Source organism: Salmo salar, chromosome ssa02 (assembly GCF_905237065.1).
Source record: "Salmo salar chromosome ssa02, Ssal_v3.1, whole genome shotgun sequence".
Classification (NCBI taxonomy): Eukaryota; Metazoa; Chordata; class Actinopteri; order Salmoniformes; family Salmonidae; genus Salmo; species Salmo salar.
In genome coordinates, this window is record NC_059443.1 from 80,128,844 (window position 1) to 80,155,718 (window position 26,875).

The following is a 26,875-nucleotide window of genomic DNA, read 5'->3' on the forward strand; positions in this document are numbered from 1 at the left end:
CTTCCTTATACTTTGTTTGAAAAAAACTACCATATAACACTCACTCACAAAAAATAATATATATATTTTTTAAATAACACCACCCTACTCCACTATTTAAATGTATTTACTCCTACCTCAGGTCAACAACCTGAAAGGATGGGACACCACCACTTAACACACCCTGTAACTCTTCAGATGTCAAGTCTCACACACCCAAATACCTCTCTGCCAGCTGCCACCACAACTTCAATTTTCTGCGACTTACGTTCCATCCCTGCAGTACAGTTGATAACCATGGTAGAGAAATTAACATTAAATTCTCTGGCAACAGCTCTGGTGGACATTCCTGCAGTTAGTATGCCAATTGCATAATCTCTCAAAACTTGAGACATCTGTGGCATTGTGTTGTGTGACAAAACAACACATTTTAGAGTGGCCTTTTATGGTCCCCAGCACAAGGTGCACTTGTGTAATGATCACGCTGTTTAATCAGCTTCTTGATATGCCACTCCTGTCAGTTGGATGGATTATCTTGGCAAAGGAGAAATGTTCACTAAAAGGGAACACATTTGTGCACAACATTTTTGAGAAATACGATTTTTGTGCTAATGGAACATTTCGGGAATCTTTTATTTCAGCTCATGAATCATGGGACCAACACTTTACATGTTGCATTTGTAGTTTTGTTCAGTGTAGATTTCTCAACCAAAACAAGACAAGGTATCATTACATTATATTTATATCAGCAGTGTGATGTTATATTATTTCAACAGTGTATAACATCTGTTATCCTTTATTATCATAATGTTACTATACTGACTTGTCATCCGATAAAGACAATCTACCAACATAATACACTTTTAATGAAGAAGAGGAGCCACACAGACAGTTGGAACTGTTTGTATTTATAATTCAGTTGAAGGATAGTTGACATTTTACACAGTTTACAAGCAGATCATGACATTACAACACACACATATTGTTAATTAACTTTGGATGTCAATTAGAGGTCTTCAAGGTCCGGGTGGACCCAATATACCCGAATATACCCGAGACCCGGGCCGTTCTGGTCTGAAATTCTAACCTGTCCCTCGGTTCAGGGTGGGTCCTGCTTGATTGTCATCGGATCTTGGGTCTATGGAACTACAGCTGATAGACCCGAATGGACCCGACCAGGGCTCTGCATAGTCTATAGCATATATATTTTATGCTAATCAGGTGAAATGATTGACTTATAGAAGGCCTAGCCAACATAAAGACCTATTAATTATCCAGAAGAGCAACTTGACTGATATCTGGACCCGTGAAGACCGAGAATGTCAATACAAACCAGCCCTTCTACTGATTTGAATTATGTATAAAGAAAATATTTACAACTGAATTCTACTGGAGTCTATGGACTTATTTTGTATTCAATAGAATAGCCCATAAGGCCCATGGTCAAATGTAGTGCACTACAGAGGGAATTGTGCGCCATTGGGACACTCAGCCCCAGTATATACTATATACAGACACAGCCCCCAGTATATACTATATACAGACACAGCCCAAGCCTTCTCAGATTTTTCTCAGATGCTGTACTGCTCATTTAAACAGGAAGGCTCCAGGGCAGGTTTTATTTTGGACAAACTTATCGACGACCTTGTCGTGAAAGTCTGACCTGAGTCCTTGAATGAAGTCCTTCTCGACAGAGAGCATGGACAGTGCATTTAGCATGCCATTGTTCTGTTGCCAAGCGACCGCGGATCCCGAGGTGTTCCGAGAACACGGCAACGCCTGGATTCTTTTCAGAGTGGGGAACCTTCTATCAGACTCAGCGGTCTGCATGGGAGTGGTGATGATGATTTTGAGAAGAGAGACTGTCTCTGACAAAACATCCTGGAGGTTGAGTTCGCTGATTGTTTTCAGTAAAGACAGCGCTGTTGTACCCCTGTGGAGCTCCGTGTGTTGGTACAGAGAGGTCAATTCATCTTTCAGCTTCCCAGTGTTAACCACCGGCCATAGCTTGGCAGCACACTGTAGGGCTGAGCACGGGAAACAGCCTACGAACTTAGAGAAGAGCGTGGGATTCACCAGTTTGGCTGCGATTAAATGGTCACTACTTTGAGAAAACCTGTGATGCACATGTGTGATGATGATGTCACATGCCTTCCTCATGACCGCTGCAGTTCTCTTTGTGTCTCTTTTGTCGTTGTCCGACGTGGGGCCTACGTGTGCTGTGGCCTCAGCTCTCCCCTGTTGGGCCTGAATGTACTTCTCGAAACTATCAACTGCCTGTTCGATGTCCGCCACGTCAATGTCCCTTTTGAGTATATTAACAGTGAGAACATCCACCTCTTGCATGACCAAATAGAATAATTCCAGCAGTTGTAGGAACGTGGGGTCCCCGAGTTTGGCTGACAGGCCATAAGCCTCTCTGATAGAGTCCTGGTCCCACACCGGCTGTGTCCTAATATCCTGCACACACTTCTGAAGAGCAACGCGATTCTCCCAAACCACACTGACCGTTTCTCGCTCACAGTTCCACCCTGCAGCTGTAGCTCTCTTTGGCTGATCTTTGAAGAAGGTCTCGAACAAAGACAAATCCACAAAAAACACTTTGAGTTGGGTTGCTGTCGCCGAGCAGATCTGCTGGAGTGTGACACGTAGCGGGTGAGCGTAACAGTGCACAAAGTTAGCGTTGGGATAGGTGTGTTTCAGGTGAGTTTCCAGGTCGCGTACGTCGGCCCCGTCCACTGCTGCCGCCGCGACCCCGTCGTACGTCTGAGCGATCAGCTTGTGCTCCAGTTTCAGTGGTTCCAGCGAGTCCTTGACTGCGTTGGTGAGACCGGCGGCCGTTTTATCCTTTAGGTCCACAAACTCCCAAAACCTCTCTGTGATGGTATTGTCTGGAAGCATGTACCGTAGCACGACAGAGACCTGCTGTGGCATACAGGAGTAGATTGTTAGCCCAAGAAGCTGATCTTGGGCCAGTATGGCATTTTCCACACTAATGGTCAAGGTTGGGATTGGAGATGCTGATCCTAGATCTGTAGCTAGGGGTAATGTCACCCTGGAGGAGACCTCCCCTGTCCACGGCATGCCGTCCACCTGCACCGCTACGAAGCTAGCCGCCCACACCTCCTTGGTAATCGCCTCTTTGTACACCTCGTGCATACAGTCAAACAGTTTGTTTTGTACATAGCCTCTTGGGTGCTTAAAGAAGCCGTGAGCGTCATAATGCCTCTGGAGTCTCGAGTCTCCCTCGCACATCGTCTCAAAGACGCACTTAAACATGGATGTGTTTAGAGAGTCCGACTCGACCCGGCCGCTCCGCCACGTGGCAGCCATGTGTCTCCCACACAGCACGTAGCATTTGACCATTCTACCCAGCACGTACCTGTTCTCCTCTGTTTGTCTGTTGTGTATCTCAATGGAGCTTGGGTTTACGCTGACCAGCTGACCAGCGGCGTTAGTCTTCCCCGTTTTCCAGATGAGTACAACAACTCTCATGTTTGGAAATCCTTTCGGAGAGGTGCTTCAGGTCCTTGAAACCCACCGTTGACCAAGTGCCCTCTTTGCCGAATAAAAGGCACGGGAAGCAGTAAAGCGCTTTTTTGGAGACGCTAGCCGTCAGCCACGATTTCTTATGGAACCACGAGGGGTTGAATGAACGGGTCGGGTCCTTTCCCTTTGTTCTGTGTTGGGGAAGTGTTATTTCTACATCAGGTGGCTGGTGGGGACCGAGACTTTTTATCTGGAGTTTCTCCTCCTGCGACAAAGTGTAACGGTTTGTAAGGAGAAAATCCACATGGTTACTGATTGATGTTGGTTTTCTGGCCTGGTTCAAGCTCTCATCACATATATCTTTATGTTTACTAGGATCCCCGTTAGCTGACACGATGATGAAAGAAAATTGTGGGAGGACTGGTGGGAGGATTGGTGAGAAGGAGCTGGAAGTCTTTTTCCGTTTGGGAGGACATGTTGCAACATGGCTGCGGTCTTTACAAGTGTGTTTTCTCAACTCCTCTGGCTCATAGAAACTAGTGAAGCAGTCCATGCAGTGGTGATGTTTCTGTCTTGAGTTCCTCCCTCTATGTTGTCGGTGGTTTCCTGATACTGTGGTACTGGGCTCGCTGAGTGAGCCTGAGTTGGAGCTCTCTCCTGTGAGAATATATTAACAGATTTTATTTATTTATTTTCACATTTATTTAACCAGGTAGGCTAGTTGAGAACAAGTTCTCATTTACAACTGCGACCTGGCCAAGATATAGCAAAGCAGTGCGACACAAACAACAACACAGAGTTACACATGGAATAAACAAACATACAGTTAATAACACAATAGAAAAAATATACAGTGTGTGCAAATGAGGTAAGGTAAGGGAGGTAAGGCAATAAATAGGCCATAGTGGCGAAATAATTACAATTTAGCAATTAAACACTGGAGTGATAGAAGATGAATGTGCAAGTAATATGGGTTTACAATCAGAAAAGTAAAAAAATAATGCATTGATTATTTAGAATTCAGGTGTGATTAAAACACCAAATAATACAAAGGCATCTCCCCAATTCAATTACAGCGCCTATCAGAATGTATGAGGTTAAAAGGGAAGTTTACCTAAAATACCAAATTTCCCAAGTGATTGCATACATTGAAACTAGTTAGGTGGAGTTTGCCTTCTCCCCCTCTTTTTCCCTGCAGTCTAGAACTGGAAAGCTGCTAAAAGGGTCACGTTACTCGTCTTTCTGTACGACTAACTCTGCTCCGTTGTCAGTCAAAGAGTGATTGTGAAATCTGCGAATTGTGGGCAGATTCTTTGATTTATTGAAAGCGTATGGCCAAATCAGCTATTTTTAAAAATCAAAATTACTAATGGTTTTGAGTCAGGAAATGTGTACTTTCCCACCTAAAACGATTGCGGTTATTTTATGTGGCCGACTGCAACAACAACAGAGATGGGTAACAACTGTGCATGTGCTCTCTCGTGGGGAAAACTGTGACCAGTCGAGGCTGGTGGGAGGAGCTATAGGAGGACAGGCTCCTTGTAATGGCTGGAATGGAATACAGGGAACGGAGTCTAACCTGTGGTTTCCATATGTTTGATAACGTTCCATTTATTCCATTCCAACCATTACACGCTGTCATACACGTCGCTCCAGAGCATTCCAAACATGCTCAATGAGTATGCAGGCCATGGAAGAACTGGGACATTTTCAGCTTCCAGGAATTGTGTACAGATCCTTGCAACATGGGGCCGTTTATTATCATGCTGAAACATGAGGTGATGGCGGTGGATAAATGGCACGACAATGGGCCTCAGGATCTCATCACTGAAGTCTTTCGTCGTTTTCTCAGCTTGTCATTTCCTTAAAACTGGTAAAACGGATGACATTTGGACATCTTGCATAGCACCAATCTTTCCACTGTTTTGGAGTTATGGTGTTTCCTCCCCGGTCCCTAACCGAAACAGACAACTTTACTGGTGTTTACTAGATTACTAATGCATTCATTCTAACGATGTAAGACATTATTCTGGTGAGCATTACTTTATTTAGTTTTCTGGGGCAACAAGTTATGACAGAAGAGAAGCTGCATGTATCAAACTATAGTTGACAAACAAATGGACTACCAAATATCAGAAATTATAATATGGCCTAACAAATGTCAGAAATTATAAGCAGAAACTTGTCTAAATTAGGGGTGAAAGTAGCCAGTAGTAAATGAATTATGGCTGGCTAAATTATAGGGTAATTATTATGGTGGATCTAACTGCGCAGGTAGCCTACTTTTTGAAGTGATTTGTTTGAAAAGCTGATGAAAACAGCATCACACAACACCCATATTATGTGAAACTGAGCCCGCACAGACCGCAAAAACTACAGTATACGGGAGGAGATGTTTACATGCCACAGTATCCTGTCTTAGATCAACTCATCCCTGGCATCTTATCCGGGTTTCTCATAACCGGGATACAAGCTTTTTTCAGGTTATTGTAAAATGGGATATGATATTTATATGCGTCAACTCAAAAACAGAATAGTTGAGTATCCTGAATAATAACGGGATATGGGTGTTTATATGTAAACATGGTCAGTGGCTAAATCAGAGTTGAACATGTCATGTAAAATCCCTTGAGAAAACATTTTAAAATGCATCTTCTGAATTAAACGAAGATTAGTATTTTGCCGTTTGGTATCTCTAAAACATACTACGGGACAATGATCACTGAGATCATATGCAAATACTCCACTAGAGAAATATTTATGGATGTTATTAGTCCGAATTTTATAAATCAATGAGTTGTTAACAGGGTTTTTCACATTTAGGATCAATTGAGTCCAATTAAAATCAATGCATATACTCTTTAACCCCCTTGCATAATACAAAAAAATCTCCATCAAAATCCATCTATTTCAGATAGATTGCTAGGTTGTTTTTTTTTGTATGGGCTGCGTCTCAATCTACTGCATCCGCCAATGGTGGCCTTCTGCATCTGTGGTGGAAAGTGGGCAAACTACAGTGGTGTTTGTCAGACCACGAGACATCCCGAAAATTGGTCTTTCTCACAAAAACGTCGGAACGGTTTGGCCTACAAATTACTGTGACCACTATGGAAAGATGAGACTCTCATGAACATGATAGTTCACAAGTGTCATGGAACTCGCCTGAAGTCGGTACCGCCGATCTGCCCAACTTCTGTCTGTAGTGTCCGAACAGCTTGGGTCTACACACTTGTTTCGTTCTAGGATGCCCACAAGACTCGTCTGAAGGTAGCCCGGTACCAGTTAAAAAAAAATTATGGAAGTATATACGGAAGTAGTCTAGTGCCAAAAATATGGGTACAAAACAATAATTTTATAATTTTACATTTATCTGTTTTTCCATGTCACGTGACCCTTTTATGTAGCTTTCCAGTTCTAGGCTGCAGGGAGAGAGAGGGGGAGAAGGCAAACTCCACCTAACTAGTTTCAATGTATGGAATCACTTGGGAAATTTTAGGTCAACTGTATTATTTTGTCATTGACATCTCTCCATACCCCACATCCAACCTAACTGACCTGGAGGAGACATATCAGCATTTCTCTCCTCTTCTACTTGGACCTCTCTCTTCTCCTCCTCTTCCTTATCTTCTTTGATTTCACTCTTTTCTTCTTTAACATCTCCCTTCTCCTCCTTTTTGACAATCACATTGAGTTCCAGTGTTTGACTGCAGTCCTCCAGCTTCACTGAGGCGCAGTCCTCCAGCTTCACTGACACAGTCTCTGGACCAGACTGTGAGCTTCTCTGGACTGGAATGCCACAGCCAGAACTCGTTTCAGACATGGTGGGCTAGAAGTGGGCCAGTAGAACCAGAGGCGGTATAAAAAGGTGAGTTTCACAAACAAACAGGTTATACCACATTTGGTAAAGGGGTGCAATGCAAACGTGTGTACGCTGATGTGGTAGTAAACAAAGCAAGCTAGCCATTTTACATTTGAGTAATTTAGCAGATACTCTTATCCAGAGCAACATACGAGTGCATAACTTTTCGTAGCGAACAGCAATAGCTAAATACTATATTATGGACAAAACACAATGCAAAGTGTTCGCTAGCTAGAAAGATACCAACCTATTTAGCTGCAGTCACTTTCCAACCCAAGATAATGGCTAGTGTAACGTTAGCTAGCTTACAAGCTAGGATAACACGCACTCTAAAAGACTCAAGAATTTGTCTGAGACGTGCGTTATTTAAATAACTCATTAAAGTTCAAAATGAAAATGTAAAACACGTTTAAACGAATTTCCTAGCTACCTGAAATAATTGTTTGTTTGGATGAGAATATCGGTGGAAAACTACTTGACGCCAGCTAGTAATAACTTCCGGGTGACGTCATTTGGGGGGAAAATCCTTCAACATAAGAGTCCTGTCCTGTAAACCGCGTGTAAATGGGTAATGAAGGCGAAATAAACGATTGGAAATATATGCACAATTATAATCCTATCGTATACTGGTTATCAAACATGTATTTCTCCACTTATGATCAGCTCTGTGTTTAGCCTTCTCCTATTATTTTGGAATCGCCTACTATTCAACACACTAGCAGACATATTTATCTATTTAACCCTTATTTAACTAGGCAAGTCAGTTAAGAACAAATTCTTATTTACAATGATGGCCTAAAAAAAGGCCTCCTGCGGGGATGGGGGCTGAGATTAAAAAGAAAAAGAAATTACATAAAAATATAGGACAAAAACACACATCATGACAAGAACAACACAACACTACCTAAAGAGAGACCTAAGACGACAGCATAGCATGGCAGCAAGACATGACAACACAACATAGTAGCAGCACAAAACAGGGTACAAACATTGTTGGGCACAGACAACAGCACAAAGGGCAAGAAGGTAGAGACAACAATACATCATGCAAAGCAGCACATATCACACATAGTATCTGATACTTTAGTGTGTATGTGTGTAGCGTTCTCCTACTATTCAACTCATTATCAGACATAGTATCTGATACTTTAGTGTGTATGTACTGTGTGCTGTAAAGGGTGTGTGTACTGCCCACCCTTCTTAAGCCACATTGTGTTTAGACTAGCACTCTCTCCTCCCTTCCTTCCTCTCACAGGTCCTGCGTCCTGAATGTCACCCTGCGCCCTAAGTAGTGCACCAAAGTAGTGCACTATATAGGGAATAGGGTGCCATTGGCCATAGGACTCTGGTTAAAAGTAGTGCACTATATAGGGAATAGGGCCCTGGTTAAAAGTAGTGCACTATATAGGGAATAGGGTGTCATTTTTGGAACGCATTCGTAGTCAGAACGGTAGGAACACCCAGGTTGGTCACAGGACAAACCCAAAAGACTAAAGAAAAGGGACAATGAGCTGGACACACACATATCGGAGGAGATCAGCTATCTTCGTCTCAGTTACTAAGAGAACTCTGAGGGGAGCATGTGCAGCTACTGATCTCTCAGTGAAGAAACAGACACAGCATGCACACACACACTCTCCTCCTCCTCCTCATTCTGAAGCCAGGTGAGTGTGTGTGTGTGTGTGTGTGTGTGTGTGTGTGTGTGTGTGTGTGTGTGTGTGTGTGTGTGTGTGTGAATGAGGGAGAGAGGCGTGATACAGAACAGTAGATCATGAAAGAGATTTCGTCTTTAGAACAGTGACAATTAGATCACCAGGAAAAATAACATATATTATACTTCTTGTATTTTTTTTAATTCTATTTTCCATTATTATCTATATCATTAGTTTTATTATCATTATTATTATCACTGCATTGATGGGAAAGAGCTCTCAAGGTAAGAATTTCACTGTACTGTTTTACAGCTGTTGTATGCTTTGCACGTGGCAAATAAACTTTGAAACTTGATTTCAGATGTCTAATGTCACGTATGTTTAGGATTATATTACACTAAGATTGAGGTTGAGAGAGATAGAGACAGCGGTTGAACAAATACACACACATTCACAGTGCTATCATGACTGTACATGATTTTCCTATGTCAGTGAAAGTAAATTAGATCATAATATCCCAGAGGACCACTGAACAATGTTCTTAGAGAGGAATGAGGTAATTGGCTGAAAAATGGTCACAGTAAGGTGATTCGCTAGGTCAGGGACTCCTTCCTTCCTGTCAGGAACTCCTTTCCTCTCCTCATTTTTGGAAATTAAGTGTGTGTGCGTGCGTGTGCATGCGTGTGTCTCTCTCTCTCTCTCTCTCTCTCTCTCTCTCTCTCTCTCTCTCTCTCTCTCTCTCTCTCTCTCTCTCTCTCTCTCTCTCTCTCTCTCTCTCTCTCTCTCTCTCTCTCTCTCTCTCTCTCTCTCTCTCTCTCTCTCTCTCTCTCTCTCTCTCTCTCTCTCTCTCTCTCTCTCTCTCTCTCTCTCTCTCTCTGTGTGTGTAGTCGTGCTTCTGTACCGGAGGTGAGTTGGACTTATGCTGTTTTGATGAGGTAGCCCTGACTTCAAAATCAGTGTCACCCTCGGACCAAGACGGAGTTTCCTATTTGCGTATTTGCGTTGGTTTCCTGACACTTCCAGGCTCTCCACTCACAGACATAATATCTGTCCCCTCCCTCCCCCCGTCCGTCTCTCTCTCCAGGCGTCTGTGAGTCCTGTTCCCTGGTGGTCAGTCCTGCTGGGCTGGTGGTGAAATATGGAGCCCCTGCTTCGGCCAACTGCAACTCCGATACGGTCAGCTCTATGGGCTGGGAGACGAGCCAGGGAGAATCTCAGGTCTTTAGACCTGAGGTGAAAGAGCTGACTTGGAGAGTAGACAGCCTGACTGACTGGAATATAAAGCCTCAATGCTTTGAGATGTCTGAGGAGGGAGGCCAGTGTGTCAGAGTGTTGAATATTACTGTTTACAGTGAGTAACTTCCCTCTTATGTTTGCTCTCTGACTCTCTCGTGTCTCCCAGTATCTTTTGTCTGTGCAGAAACCTGCTAGTGACACACTGACCAGAAACCTGTTAGTAACTGACCAAAAACCTGTTAGTAACACACTGACCAGAAACCTGTTAGTAACACACTGACCAGAAACCTGTTAGTAACACACTGACCAGAAACCTGTTAGTAACTGACCAGAAAATAAAGGAAAGCCGCACACTCTAAGAGCTCAGATGCAAAAATTTAATCACCAACATTTCGACAGCGAAGCTGTCTTCATCAGGGTATCATCAAACACTGCGAGATTACACAAGAAATTACACAAGAATGTTACAAACCCTCCAGGGCGCCCTATTGTAGCGGGCATTGATGCAGTAACGGCCCCTCTATCTACTTTTGTGGATTTTTTTATTAGACCACTTGCAGAACAGCTCCCCTCCTTTGTAAAGGACACCAGCAGTATGATCTCTATCATTGAATCTCTTGATCCTCTGCCTGAGAACACCTTGTTAGTTACTTTTGATGTTGAGTCGTTATACACAAATATTCCACATGAGGGCGGTATTGAAGCCATGGAACATTTTCTTCTGCAACGTGACCCTAATGAACTACCTTCCAGTGCCTGCATTGTAACATTGGCTGAAATAGTACTCACACATAACTACTTCATGTTTCTAAATGATTTCTTTATTCAGACGAAGGGTACTGCTATGGGATCCCCCATGGCTCCTAACTATGCTAATTTGTATGTGGGTTACATGGAGAAACAATCCATTTTCAACCCTCTCAAAAATGTTTTCTTGCCTAACATCATTATTTGGAAACGGTATATTGACGATATTTTTGTTCTATGGAGGGGTGATGCAGAATTGCTCCAGGCGTTTTATGCTTTCCTTAACTCCTGTTCTGAACATTTGAGATTTACTATGCAATCTGATACACGTCAAATTAGTTTTCTTGATCTTCTGATCGTGTGTGAAGATAATGTTTTATACACTGATCTTTACAGGAAACCTACTGATCGTAACAGTTTGTTGAGGGCTGATAGTTGTCACCCACTGCCCTTGAAAAATAGTTTGCCCTACAGCCAATTCTGTCGAATCAAACGAATTTGTGTTAAACAATCAGATTTCGACAGAAATATGTCTGAGACTCAGGATAAGTTCAAGGAGAGGGGGTACAACAATGATCAGATTAATATTGCCATTGAGAAAATTCAAAACAAAACGAGACATGACCTTTTTCAAGGTCAGTCTCGCAAAAAGACGCATTCTTGCGTTCTCACTACCCGCTATTCAAAGTGCTCTGAACAAATTAAAGGAATCGTTCACAAACATTGGCACATTCTGAAATATGATGATAGTCTCGTTAATGTGTTTTCTGATCTTCCCCTGGTCGTATTCTCGCGGGGAAGAAATCTCAGAGACCAATTGGTACACTCTGATTTACCACCCCAAGATATTCCTGAACAACGTCTATTTGAGCCCATACTGGATGGAAATTACAAGTGTAATAGCTGTGCTCAATGTAATGGCACTTATAAATGTAGATCCTTCAAACACCCCCAAACAGGGAAATCTATCCCAATTAAAGGTGTTATTACGTGTTCCACTAAGGCAGTTATTTATCTTATAACTTGTCCTTGTGGTAAAAATTATGTGGGTAAAACAAAGCGTGAATTAAAAGTACGTATCTCATAGCATCGTAGCACCATTAGGTGCAAAAACTTAACTTACCCAGTTGCGGCCCACTTTTTGGAAGCAAACCATCCGATTTCGTCTCTGCGTTATATTGGTATTGAACATGTCACCCTCCCGAGGAGAGGGGGTGACCTTGATAATTTATTGTTGAAACGAGAGGCTGCCTGGATCTTTAATTTAAAGACCCTTGCTCCCTTCGGTCTCAACATAGACTTTGATCTGAAGCCATTCTTGTGATAATTGTGATTGTTTGTTAGATACATTTTAGACTACAAATGCTATGATCGTATGCTATCCATTTGTTTGTCTTTTTGTATGTTCTTTGTATGCCATTTTTTAAATATTTGAGTTAACCAATGATATTAGGCCATACTTGGCCATGATTACAAACACCTGTGTGTCTCTTGACACTATATAAATGACTCATCTCGCAGTGTTTGATGATACCCTGATGAAGACAGCTTCGCTGTCGAAACGTTGGTGATTAAATTTTTGCATCTGAGCTCTTAGAGTGTGCGGCTTTCCTTTATTTTCTAGTGTTCTACTCCGCTAGCCAGCACCTCGCCTTTAAAGGTGTGCGTTTCTTTTTTCTAGATAGTAACTGACCAGAAACCTGTTAGTAACTGACCAGAAACCTGTTAGTAACTGACCAGAAACCTGTTAGTAACTGACCAGAAACCTGTTAGTAACACACTGACCAGAAACCTGTTAGTAACTGACCAGAAACCTGTTAGTAACACACTGACCAGAAACCTGTTAGTAACACACTGACCAGAAACATGTTAGTAACACACTGACCAGAAACCTGTTAGTAACACACTGACCAGAAACCTGTTAGTAACTGACCAGAAACCTGTTAGTAACACACTGACCAGAAACCTGTTAGTAACACACTGACCAGAAACCTGTTAGTAACACACTGACCAGAAACCTGTTAGTAACACACTGACCAGAAACCTGTTAGTAACACACTGACCAGAAACCTGTTAGTAACACACTGACCAGAAACCTGTTAGTAACCTGACCAGAAACCTGTTAGTAACACACTGACCAGAAACCTGTTAGTAACACACTGACCAGAAACCTGTTAGTAACACACTGACCAGAAACCTGTTAGTAACAACTGACCAGAAACCTGTTAGTAACTGACCAGAAACCTGTTAGTAACTGACCAGAAACCTCTTAGTAACTGACCAGAAACCTGTTAGTAACACACTGACCAGAAACCTGTTAGTAACACACTGACCAGAAACCTGTTAGTAACACTGACCAGAAACCTGTTAGTAACCACTGACCAGAAACCTGTTAGTAACACCTGACCAGAAACCTGTTAGTAACACACTGACCAGAAACCTGTTAGTAACACACTGACCAGAAACCTGTTAGTAACACACTGACCAGAAACCTGTTAGTAACACACTGACCAGAAACCTGTTAGTAACACACTGACCAGAAACCTGTTAGTAACACACTGACCAGAAACCTGTTAGTAACACACTGACCAGAAACCTGTTAGTAACACACTGACCAGAAACCTGTTAGTAACACACTGACCAGAAACCTGTTAGTAACACACTGACCAGAAACCTGTTAGTAACACACTGACCAGAAACCTGTTAGTAACTGACCAGAAACCTGTTAGTAACTGACCAGAAACCTGTTAGTAACTGACCAGAAACCTGTTAGTAACACACTGACCAGAAACCTGTTAGTAACACACTGACCAGAAACCTGTTAGTAACTGACCAGAAACCTGTTAGTAACACACTGACCAGAAACCTGTTAGTAACTGACCAGAAACCTGTTAGTAACTGACCAGAAACCTGTTAGTAACACACTGACCAGAAACCTGTTAGTAACTGACCAGAAACCTGTTAGTGACACACTGACCAGAAACCTGTTAGTAACACACTGACCAGAAACCTGTTGGTAACTGACCAGAAACCTGTTAGTAACACACTGACCAGAAACCTGTTAGTAACACACTGACCAGAAACCTGTTAGTAACACACTGACCAGAAACCTGTTAGTAACACACTGACCAGAAACCTGTTAGTAACTGACCAGAAACCTGTTAGTAACTGACCAGAAACCTTTTAGTAACTGACCAGAAACCTGTTAGTAACACACTGACCAGAAACCTGTTAGTAACACACTGACCAGAAACCTGTTAGTAACTGACCAGAAACCTGTTAGTAACACACTGACCAGAAACCTGTTAGTAACTGACCAGAAACCTGTTAGTAACTGACCAGAAACCTGTTAGTAACACACTGACCAGAAACCTGTTAGTAACATACTGACCAGAAACCTGTTAGTGACACACTGACCAGAAACCTGTTAATAACACACTGACCAGAAACCTGTTAGTAACACACTGACCAGAAACATGTTAGTAACACACTGACCAGAAACCTGTTAGTAACTGACCAGAAACCTGTTAGTAACTGACCAGAAACCTGTTAGTAACACACTGACCAGAAACATGTTAGTAACTGACCAGAAACCTGTTAGTAACACACTGACCAGAAATATGTTAGTAACTGACCAGAAACCTGTTAGTAACACACTGACCAGAAACCTGGTAGTAACTGACCAGAAACCTGTTAGTAACACACTGACCAGAAACCTGTTAGTAACACACTGACCAGAAACCTGTTAGTAACACACTGACCAGAAACCTGTTAGTAACCATGACCAGAAACCTGTTAGTAACTGACCAGAAACCTGTTAGTAACACACTGACCAGAAACCTGTTAGTAACACACTGACCAGAAACCTGTTAGTAACACACTGACCAGAAACCTGTTAGTAACACACTGACCAGAAACCTGTTAGTAACACACTGACCAGAAACCTGTTAGTAACACACTGACCAGAAACCTGTTAGTAACACACTGACCAGAAACCTGTTAGTAACTGACCAGAAACCTGTTAGTAACACACTGACCAGAAACCTGTTAGTAACCTGACCAGAAACCTGTTAGTAACACACTGACCAGAAACCTGTTAGTAACACACTGACCAGAAACCTGTTAGTAACTGACCAGAAACCTTTTAGTAACTGACCAGAAACCTGTTAGTGACACACTGACCAGAAACCTGTTAGTAACTGACCAGAAACCTGTTAGTAACACACTGACCAGAAACCTGTTAGTAACTGACCAGAAACCTGTTAGTAACTGACCAGAAACTTGTTAGTAACACACTGACCAGAAACCTGTTAGTAACACACTGACCAGAAACCTGTTAGTAACACACTGACCAGAAACCTGTTAGTAACTCACTGACCAGAAACCTGTTAGTAACACACTGACCAGAAACCTGTTAGTAACACACTGACCAGAAACCTGTTAGTAACACACTGACCAGAAACCTGTTAGTAACTGACCAGAAACCTGTTAGTAACTGACCAGAAACCTTTTAGTAACTGACCAGAAACCTGTTAGTAACACACTGACCAGAAACCTGTTAGTAAATGACCAGAAACCTGTTAGTAACTGACCAGAAACTTGTTAGTAACACACTGACCAGAAACCTGTTAGTAACATACTGACCAGAAACCTGTTAGTGACACACTGACCAGAAACCTGTTAATAACACACTGACCAGAAACCTGTTAGTAACACACTGACCAGAAACATGTTAGTAACACACTGACCAGAAACCTGTTAGTAACTGACCAGAAACCTGTTAGTAACACACTGACCAGAAACCTGTTAGTAACTGACCAGAAACCTGTTAGTAACAGACTGACCAGAAACCTGTTAGTAACACACTGACCAGAAACCTGTTAGTAACACCTGACCAGAAACCTTTTAGTAACTGACCAGAAACCTGTTAGTGACACACTGACCAGAAACCTGTTAGTAACACTGACCAGAAACCTGTTAGTAACACACTGACCAGAAACCTGTTAGTAACTGACCAGAAACCTGTTAGTAACACACTGACCAGAAACCTGTTAGTAACACACTGACCAGAAACCTGTTAGTAACACACTGACCAGAAACCTGTTAGTAACACACTGACCAGAAACCTGTTAGTAACACACTGACCAGAAACCTGTTAGTAACACACTGACCAGAAACCTGTTAGTAACTGACCAGAAACCTGTTAGTAACTGACCAGAAACCTTTTAGTAACTGACCAGAAACCTGTTAGTAACACACTGACCAGAAACCTGTTAGTAACTGACCAGAAACTTGTTAGTAACACATTGACCAGAAACCTGTTAGTAACATACTGACCAGAAACCTGTTAGTGACACACTGACCAGAAACCTGTTAATAACACACTGACCAGAAACCTGTTAGTAACACACTGACCAGAAACCTGTTAGTAACACACTGACCAGAAACCTGTTAGTAACTGACCAGAAACCTGTTAGTAACACACTGACCAGAAACCTGTTAGTAAAACACTGACCAGAAACCTGTTAGTAACTGACCAGAAACCTGTTAGTAACACACTGACCAGAAATCTGTTAGTAACTGACCAGAAACCTGTTAGTAACACACTGACCAGAAACCTGTTAGTAACTGACCAGAAACCTGTTAGTGACACACTGACCAGAAACCTGTTAGTAACACACTGACCAGAAACCTGTTAGTAACACACTTACCAGAAACCTGTTAGTAACTGACCAGAAACCTGTTAGTAACTGACCAGAAACCTGTTAGTAACACACTGACCAGAAACCTGTTAGTAACACACTGACCAGAAACCTGTTAGTAACACACTGACCAGAAACCTGTTAGTAACACACTGACCAGAAACCTGTTAGTAACACACTGACCAGAAACCTGTTAGTAACACACTGACCAGAAACCTGTTAGTAACATGACCAGAAACCTGTTAGTAACTGACCAGAAACCTGTTAGTAACACACTGACCAGAAACCTGTTAGTAACACACTGACCAGAAACCTGTTAGTAACACACTGACCAGAAACCTGTTAGTAACACACTGACCAGAAACCTGTTAGTAACACACTGACCAGAAACCTGTTAGTAACACACTGACCAGAAACCTGTTAGTAACACACTGACCAGAAACCTGTTAGTAACACACTGACCAGAAACCTGTTAGTAACACCTGACCAGAAACCTGTTAGTAACACACTGACCAGAAACCTGTTAGTAACACACTGACCAGAAACCTGTTAGTAACTGACCAGAAACCTGTTTGTAACACACTGACCAGAAACCTGTTAGTAACTGACCAGAAACCTTTTAGTAACTGACCAGAAACCTGTTAGTGACACACTGACCAGAAACCTGTTAGTAACTGACCAGAAACCTGTTAGTAACACACTGACCAGAAACCTGTTAGTAACTGACCAGAAACCTGTTAGTAACCATGACCAGAAACCTGTTAGTAACACACTGACCAGAAACCTGTTAGTAACATACTGACCAGAAACCTGTTAGTGACACACTGACCAGAAACCTGTTAATAACACACTGACCAGAAACCTGTTAGTAACACACTGACCAGAAACCTGTTAGTAACACACTGACCAGAAACCTGTTAGTAACTGACCAGAAACCTGTTAGTAACACACTGACCAGAAACCTGTTAGTAACTGACCAGAAACCTGTTAGTAACACACTGACCAGAAACCTGTTAGTAACTGACCAGAAACCTGTTAGTAACACACTGACCAGAAACCTGTTAGTAACACACTGACCAGAAACCTGTTAGTAACACACTGACCAGAAACCTGTTAGTAACACACTGACCAGAAACCTGTTAGTAACACACTGACCAGAAACCTGTTAGTATCACACTGACCAGAAACCTGTTAGTAACACACTGACCAGAAACCTGTTAGTAACACACTGACCAGAAACCTGTTAGTAACCTGACCAGAAACCTGTTAGTAACACACTGACCAGAAACCTGTTAGTAACTGACCAGAAACCTGTTAGTAACACACTGACCAGAAACCTGTTAGTAACACACTGACCAGAAACCTGTTAGTAACTGACCAGAAACCTTTTAGTAACTGACCAGAAACCTGTTAGTGACACACTGACCAGAAACCTGTTAGTAACTGACCAGAAACCTGTTAGTAACACACTGACCAGAAACCTGTTAGTAACTGACCAGAAACCTGTTAGTAACACCTGACCAGAAACCTGTTAGTAACACACTGACCAGAAACCTGTTAGTAACACACTGACCAGAAACCTGTTAGTAACACACTGACCAGAAACCTGTTAGTAACACACTGACCAGAAACCTGTTAGTAACACACTGACCAGAAACCTGTTAGTAACACACTGACCAGAAACCTGTTAGTAACAATGACCAGAAACCTGTTAGTAACACACTGACCAGAAACCTGTTAGTAACTGACCAGAAACCTGTTAGTAACCACTGACCAGAAACCTGTTAGTAACACACTGACCAGAAACCTGTTAGTAACTGACCAGAAACCTGTTAGTAACACACTGACCAGAAACCTGTTAGTAACTGACCAGAAACCTGTTAGTAACTGACCAGAAACTTGTTAGTAACACATTGACCAGAAACCTGTTAGTAACATACTGACCAGAAACCTGTTAGTGACACACTGACCAGAAACCTGTTAATAACACACTGACCAGAAACCTGTTAGTAACACACTGACCAGAAACATGTTAGTAACACACTGACCAGAAACCTGTTAGTAACTGACCAGAAACCTGTTAGTAACACACTGACCAGAAACCTGTTAGTAACACACTGACCAGAAACCTGTTAGTAACTGACCAGAAACCTGTTAGTAACACACTGACCAGAAACCTGTTAGTAACTGACCAGAAACCTGTTAGTAACACACTGACCAGAAACCTGTTAGTAACTGACCAGAAACCTGTTAGTGACACACTGACCAGAAACCTGTTAGTAACACACTGACCAGAAACCTGTTAGTAACACACTGACCAGAAACCTGTTAGTAACTGACCAGAAACCTGTTAGTAACTGACCAGAAACCTGTTAGTAACACACTGACCAGAAACCTGTTAGTGACACACTGACCAGAAACCTGTTAGTAACACACTGACCAGAAACCTGTTAGTAACACACTGACCAGAAACATGTTAGTAACACACTGACCAGAAACCTGTTAGTAACCCTGACCAGAAACCTGTTAGTAACACACTGACCAGAAACCTGTTAGTAACACACTGACCAGAAACCTGTTAGTAACTGACCAGAAACCTGTTAGTAACACACTGACCAGAAACCTGTTAGTAACACTGACCAGAAACCTGTTAGTAACACACTGACCAGAAACCTGGTAGTAACTGACCAGAAACCTGTTAGTCACACTGACCAGAAACCTGTTAGTAACACACTGACCAGAAACCTGTTAGTAACACACTGACCAGAAACCTGTTAGTAACTGACCAGAAACCTGTTAGTAACTGACCAGAAACCCGTTAGTAACACACTGACCAGAAACCTGTTAGTAACACACTGACCAGAAACCTGTTAGTAACACACTGACCAGAAACCTGTTAGTAACACACTGACCAGAAACCTGTTAGTAACACACTGACCAGAAACCTGTTAGTAACACACTGACCAGAAACCTGTTAGTAACACACTGACCAGAAACCTGTTAGTAACACACTGACCAGAAACCTGTTAGTAACACACTGACCAGAAACCTGTTAGTAACGCACTGACTAGAAACCTGTTAGTAACTGACCAGAAACCTGTTAGTAACACACTGACCAGAAACCTGTTAGTAACACACTGACCAGAAACCTGTTAGTAACTGACCAGAAACCTGTTAGTAACTGACCAGAAACCTGTTAGTGACACACTGACCAGAAACCTGTTAGTAACACACTGACCAGAAACCTGTTAGTAACTGACCAGAAACCTGTTAGTAACACACTGACCAGAAACCTGTTAGTAACACACTGACCAGAAACCTGTTAGTAACACACTGACCAGAAACCTGTTAGTAACACACTGACCAGAAACCTGTTAGTAACACACTGACCAGAAACCTGTTAGTAACACACTGACCAGAAACCTGTTAGTAACCCTGACCAGAAACCTGTTAGTAACACACTGACCAGAAACCTGTTAGTAACACACTGACCAGAAACCTCTTAGTAACACATGACCAGAAACCTGTTAGTAACACACTGACCAGAATCCTGTTAGTAACACACTGACCAGAAACCTGTTAGTAACTGACCAGAAACCTGTTAGTAACACACTGACCAGAAACCTGTTAGTAACACTGACCAGAAACCTGTTAGTAACACACTGACCAGAAACCTGTTAGTAACACACTGACCAGAAACCTGTTAGTAACTGACCAGAAACCTGTTAGTAACACTGACCAGAAACCTGTTAGTGACACACTGACCAGAAACCTGTTAGTAACACACTGACCAGAAACCTGTTAGTAACTGACCAGAAACCTGTTAGTAACACACTGACCAGAAACCTGTTACTAACACACTGACCAGAAACCTGTTAGTAACACACTGACCAGAAACCTGTTAGTAACACACTGACCAGAAACCTGTTAGTAACACACTGACCAGAAACCTGTTAGTAACACAATGACCAGAAACCTGTTACTAACTGACCAGAAACCTGTTAGTAACTGACCAGAAACCTGTTAGTAACTGACCAGAAACCTGTTAGTAACTGACCAGAAACCTGTTAGTAACACACTGACCAGAATCCTGTTAGTAAAACACTGACCAGAAACCTGTTAGTAACTGACCAGAAACCTGTTAGTAACTGACCAGAAACCTGTTAGTAACACACTGACCAGAAATCTGTTAGTAACTGACCAGAAACCTGTTAGTAACACACTGACCAGAAACCTGTTAGTAACTGACCAGAAACCTGTTAGTGACACACTGACCAGAAACCTGTTAGTAACACACTGACCAGAAACCTGTTAGTAACACACTGACCAGAAACCTGTTAGTAACACACTGACCAGAAACCTGTTAGTAACACACTGACTAGAAACCTGTTAGTAACTGACCAGAAACCTGTTAGTAACACACTGACCAGAAACCTGTTAGTAACTGACCAGAAACCTGTTAGTAACACACTGACCAGAAACCTGTTTGTAACACACTGACCAGAAACCTGTTAGTAACTGACCAGAAACCTTTTAGTAACTGACCAGAAACCTGTTAGTGACACACTGACCAGAAACCTGTTAGTAACTGACCAGAAACCTGTTAGTAACACACTGACCAGAAACCTGTTAGTAACTGACCAGAAACCTGTTAGTAACTGACCAGAAACTTGTTAGTAACACACTGACCAGAAACCTGTTAGTAACATACTGACCAGAAACCTGTTAGTGACACACTGACCAGAAACCTGTTAATAACACACTGACCAGAAACCTGTTAGTAACACACTGACCAGAAACATGTTAGTAACACACTGACCAGAAACCTGTTAGTAACTGACCAGAAACCTGTTAGTAACACACTGACCAGAAACCTGTTAGTAAAAAACTGACCAGAAACCTGTTAGTAACTGACCAGAAACCTGTTAGTAACACACTGACCAGAAACCTGTTAGTAACTGACCAGAAACCTGTTAGTAACACACTGACCAGAAACCTGTTAGTAACTGACCAGAAACCTGTTAGTGACACACTGACCAGAAACCTGTTAGTAACACACTGACCAGAAACCTGTTAGTAACACACTGACCAGAAACCTGTTAGTAACCCTGACCAGAAACCTGTTAATAACACACTGACCAGAAACCTGTTAGTAACACACTGACCAGAAACATGTTAGTAACACACTGACCAGAAACCTGTTAGTAACTGACCAGAAACCTGTTAGTAACTGACCAGAAACCTGTTAGTAACACACTGACCAGAAATATGTTAGTAACTGACCAGAAACCTGTTAGTAACACACTGACCAGAAACATGTTAGTAACACTGACCAGAAACCTGTTAGTAACACACTGACCAGAAACCTGTTAGTAACACCTGACCAGAAACCTGTTAGTAACACACTGACCAGAAACCTGTTAGTAACACACTGACCAGAAACCTGTTAGTAACACACTGACCAGAAACCTGTTAGTAACTGACCAGAAACCTGTTAGTAACTGACCAGAAACCTGTTAGTAACACACTGACCAGAAACCTGTTAGTAACACACTGACCAGAAACCTGTTAGTAACACACTGACCAGAAACCTGTTAGTAACACACTGACCAGAAACCTGTTAGTAACACACTGACCAGAAACCTGTTAGTAACACACTGACCAGAAACCTGTTAGTAACACACTGACCAGAAACCTGTTAGTAACACACTGACCAGAAACCTGTTAGTAACACTGACCAGAAACCTGTTAGTAACACACTGACCAGAAACCTGTTAGTAACTGACCAGAAACCTGTTAGTAACACACTGACCAGAAACCTGTTTGTAACACACTGACCAGAAACCTGTTAGTAACTGACCAGAAACCTTTTAGTAACTGACCAGAAACCTGTTAGTGACACACTGACCAGAAACCTGTTAGTAACACTGACCAGAAACCTGTTAGTAACACACTGACCAGAAACCTGTTAGTAACTGACCAGAAACCTGTTAGTAACACACTGACCAGAAACCTGTTAGTAACACACTGACCAGAAACCTGTTAGTAACACACTGACCAGAAACCTGTTAGTAACACACTGACCAGAAACCTGTTAGTAACACACTGACCAGAAACCTGTTAGTAACACACTGACCAGAAACCTGTTAGTAACACACTGACCAGAAACCTGTTAGTAACTGACCAGAAACCTGTTAGTAACTGACCAGAAACCTGTTAGTAACTGACCAGAAACCTGTTAGTAACACACTGACCAGAAACCTGTTAGTAACTGACCAGAAACCTGTTAGTAACTGACCAGAAACCTGTTAGTAACACACTGACCAGAAACCTGTTAGTAACATACTGACCAGAAACCTGTTAGTGACACACTGACCAGAAACCTGTTAGTAACACACTGACCAGAAACCTGTTAGTAACACACTGACCAGAAACATGTTAGTAACACACTGACCAGAAACCTGTTAGTAACTGACCAGAAACCTGTTAGTAACACACTGACCAGAAACCTGTTAGTAAAACTGACCAGAAACCTGTTAGTAACTGACCAGAAACCTGTTAGTAACACACTGACCAGAAACCTGTTAGTAACTGACCAGAAACCTGTTAGTAACACACTGACCAGAAACCTGTTAGTAACTGACCAGAAACCTGTTAGTGACACACTGACCAGAAACCTGTTAGTAACACACTGACCAGAAACCTGTTAGTAACACACTGACCAGAAACCTGTTAGTAACACTGACCAGAAACCTGTTAATAACACACTGACCAGAAACCTGTTAGTAACACACTGACCAGAAACATGTTAGTAACACACTGACCAGAAACCTGTTAGTAACTGACCAGAAACCTGTTAGTAACTGACCAGAAACCTGTTAGTAACTGACCAGAAACCTGTTAGTAACAGACTGACCAGAAACCTGTTTGTAACACACTGACCAGAAACCTGTTAGTAACTGACCAGAAACCTTTTAGTAACTGACCAGAAACCTGTTAGTGACACACTGACCAGAAACCTGTTAGTAACTGACCAGAAACCTGTTAGTAACACACTGACCAGAAACCTGTTATTAACATGACCAGAAACCTGTTAGTAACTGACCAGAAACTTGTTAGTAACACACTGACCAGAAACCTGTTAGTAACACACTGACCAGAAACCTGTTAGTAACACACTGACCAGAAACCTGTTAGTAACTCACTGACCAGAAACCTGTTAGTAACACACTGACCAGAAACCTGTTAGTAACACACTGACCAGAAACCTGTTAGTAACACACTGACCAGAAACCTGTTAGTAACTGACCAGAAACCTGTTAGTAACCACTGACCAGAAACCTTTTAGTAACTGACCAGAAACCTGTTAGTAACACACTGACCAGAAACCTGTTAGTAAACTGACCAGAAACCTGTTAGTAACTGACCAGAAACCTGTTAGTAACACACTGACCAGAAACCTGTTAGTAACATACTGACCAGAAACCTGTTAGTAACACACTGACCAGAAACCTGTTAGTAACACACTGACCAGAAACCTGTTAGTAACACCTGACCAGAAACATGTTAGTAACACACTGACCAGAAACATGTTAGTAACTGACCAGAAACCTGTTAGTAACACACTGACCAGAAACCTGTTAGTAACACACTGACCAGAAACCTGTTAGTAACACACTGACCAGAAACCTGTTAGTAACACACTGACCAGAAACCTGTTAGTAACTGACCAGAAACCTGTTAGTAACACACTGACCAGAAACCTGGTAGTAACTGACCAGAAACCTGTTAGTAACACACTGACCAGAAACCTGTTAGTAACACACTGACCAGAAACCTGTTAGTAACTGACCAGAAACCTGTTAGTAACACACTGACCAGAAACCTGTTAGTAACACACTGACCAGAAACCTGTTAGTAACTGACCAGAAACCTGTTAGTAACACACTGACCAGAAACCTGTTACTAACACACTGACCAGAAACCTGTTAGTAACATGACCAGAAACCTGTTAGTAACACACTGACCAGAAACCTGTTAGTAACACACTGACCAGAAACCTGTTAGTAACACAATGACCAGAAACCTGTTAGTAACTGACCAGAAACCTGTTAGTAACTGACCAGAAACCTGTTAGTAACTGACCAGAAACCTCTTAGTAACTGACCAGAAACCTGTTAGTAACACACTGACCAGAATCCTGTTAGTAAAACACTGACCAGAAACCTGTTAGTAACTGACCAGAAACCTGTTAGTAACTGACCAGAAACCTGTTAGTAACACACTGACCAGAAACCTGTTAGTAACTGACCAGAAACCTGTTAGTAACACACTGACCAGAAACCTGTTAGTAACTGACCAGAAACCTGTTAGTGACACACTGACCAGAAACCTGTTAGTAACACACTGACCAGAAACCTGTTAGTAACACACTGACCAGAAACCTGTTAGTAACACACTGACCAGAAACCTGTTAGTAACACACTGACCAGAAACCTGTTAGTAACTGACCAGAAACCTGTTAGTAACACACTGACCAGAAACCTGTTAGTAACTGACCAGAAACCTGTTAGTAACACACTGACCAGAAACCTGTTAGTAACACACTGACCAGAAACCTGTTAGTAACTGACCAGAAACCTTTTAGTAACTGACCAGAAACCTGTTAGTGACACACTGACCAGAAACCTGTTAGTAACTGACCAGAAACCTGTTAGTAACACACTGACCAGAAACCTGTTAGTAACATGACCAGAAACCTGTTAGTAACTGACCAGAAACCTGTTAGTAACACACTGACCAGAAACCTGTTAGTAACATACTGACCAGAAACCTGTTAGTGACACACTGACCAGAAACCTGTTAATAACACACTGACCAGAAACCTGTTAGTAACACACTGACCAGAAACATGTTAGTAACACACTGACCAGAAACCTGTTAGTAACTGACCAGAAACCTGTTAGTAACACACTGACCAGAAACCTGTTAGTAAAAAACTGACCAGAAACCTGTTAGTAACTGACCAGAAACCTGTTAGTAACACACTGACCAGAAATCTGTTAGTAACTGACCAGAAACCTGTTAGTAACACACTGACCAGAAACCTGGTAGTAACTGACCAGAAACCTGTTAGTGACACACTGACCAGAAACCTGTTAGTAACACACTGACCAGAAACCTGTTAGTAACACACTGACCAGAAACCTGTTAGTAACTGACCAGAAACCTGTTAGTAACACACTGACCAGAAACCTGTTAGTAACACACTGACCAGAAACCTGTTAGTAACACACTGACCAGAAACCTGTTAGTAACTGACCAGAAACCTGTTAGTAACACTGACCAGAAACCTGTTAGTAACACACTGACCAGAAACCTGTTAGTAACCACTGACCAGAAACCTGTTAGTAACACACTGACCAGAAACATGTTAGTAACATGACCAGAAACCTGTTAGTAACACACTGACCAGAAACCTGTTAGTAACACACTGACCAGAAACCTGTTAGTGACACACTGACCAGAAACCTGTTAGTAACACACTGACCAGAAACCTGTTAGTAACACACTGACCAGAAACCTGTTAGTAACTGACCAGAAACCTGTTAGTAACTGACCAGAAACCTGTTAGTAACACACTGACCAGAAACCTGTTAGTAACACACTGACCAGAAACCTGTTAGTAACTGACCAGAAACCTGTTAGTGACACACTGACCAGAAACCTGTTAGTAACACACTGACCAGAAACCTGTTAGTAACACACTGACCAGAAACCTGTTAGTAACACACTGACCAGAAACCTGTTAGTAACACACTGACCAGAAACCTGTTAGTAACTGACCAGAAACCTGTTAGTAACACACTGACCAGAAACCTGTTAGTAACTGACCAGAAACCTGTTAGTAACACACTGACCAGAAACCTGTTTGTAACACACTGACCAGAAACCTGTTAGTAACTGACCAGAAACCTTTTAGTAACTGACCAGAAACCTGTTAGTGACACACTGACCAGAAACCTGTTAGTAACTGACCAGAAACCTGTTAGTAACACACTGACCAGAAACCTGTTAGTAACACACTGACCAGAAACCTGTTAGTAACTGACCAGAAACCTGTTAGTAACACACTGACCAGAAACCTGTTAGTAACACACTGACCAGAAACCTGTTAGTGACACACTGACCAGAAACCTGTTAATAACACA

At 42.1% G+C, this 26,875-nt stretch overlaps 2 protein-coding genes across 3 annotated transcripts in view; one reads left to right on the forward strand and one right to left on the reverse strand.

The window, feature by feature from the left end:
* Positions 1-866: 866 nt before the first annotated feature.
* On the reverse strand, positions 867-7,853 carry LOC106594773 (uncharacterized). Of its 2 annotated transcripts, none has more exons than XM_014186164.2 (3): positions 7,575-7,853; positions 7,024-7,294; positions 867-4,125 (listed from the first exon to the last, which is right to left on the reverse strand). In XM_014186164.2, the coding sequence occupies exon 3, from the start codon at positions 3,472-3,474 to the stop codon at positions 1,567-1,569; it is 1,908 nt and encodes a 635-aa protein (XP_014041639.2). In that variant the 5' UTR covers positions 3,475-4,125; positions 7,024-7,294; positions 7,575-7,853; the 3' UTR covers positions 867-1,566. The 2 variants fall into 2 exon arrangements, with proteins under 2 accessions (XP_014041639.2, XP_014041645.2); XM_014186170.2 differs by having other exon boundaries at positions 7,758-7,840.
* An 845-nt stretch (positions 7,854-8,698) lies between these two features.
* The window catches only part of LOC106598717 (vascular cell adhesion protein 1), a 138,540-nt gene continuing 120,363 nt past the window's right edge, over positions 8,699-26,875 (forward strand). The window contains exons 1-2 of the mRNA XM_045710977.1: positions 8,699-8,991; positions 10,064-10,330. Coding sequence (XP_045566933.1) covers positions 8,949-8,991; positions 10,064-10,330 — 310 coding nt within the window. The 5' untranslated portion in view covers positions 8,699-8,948. The remainder of the gene's footprint in view (positions 8,992-10,063; positions 10,331-26,875) is intronic.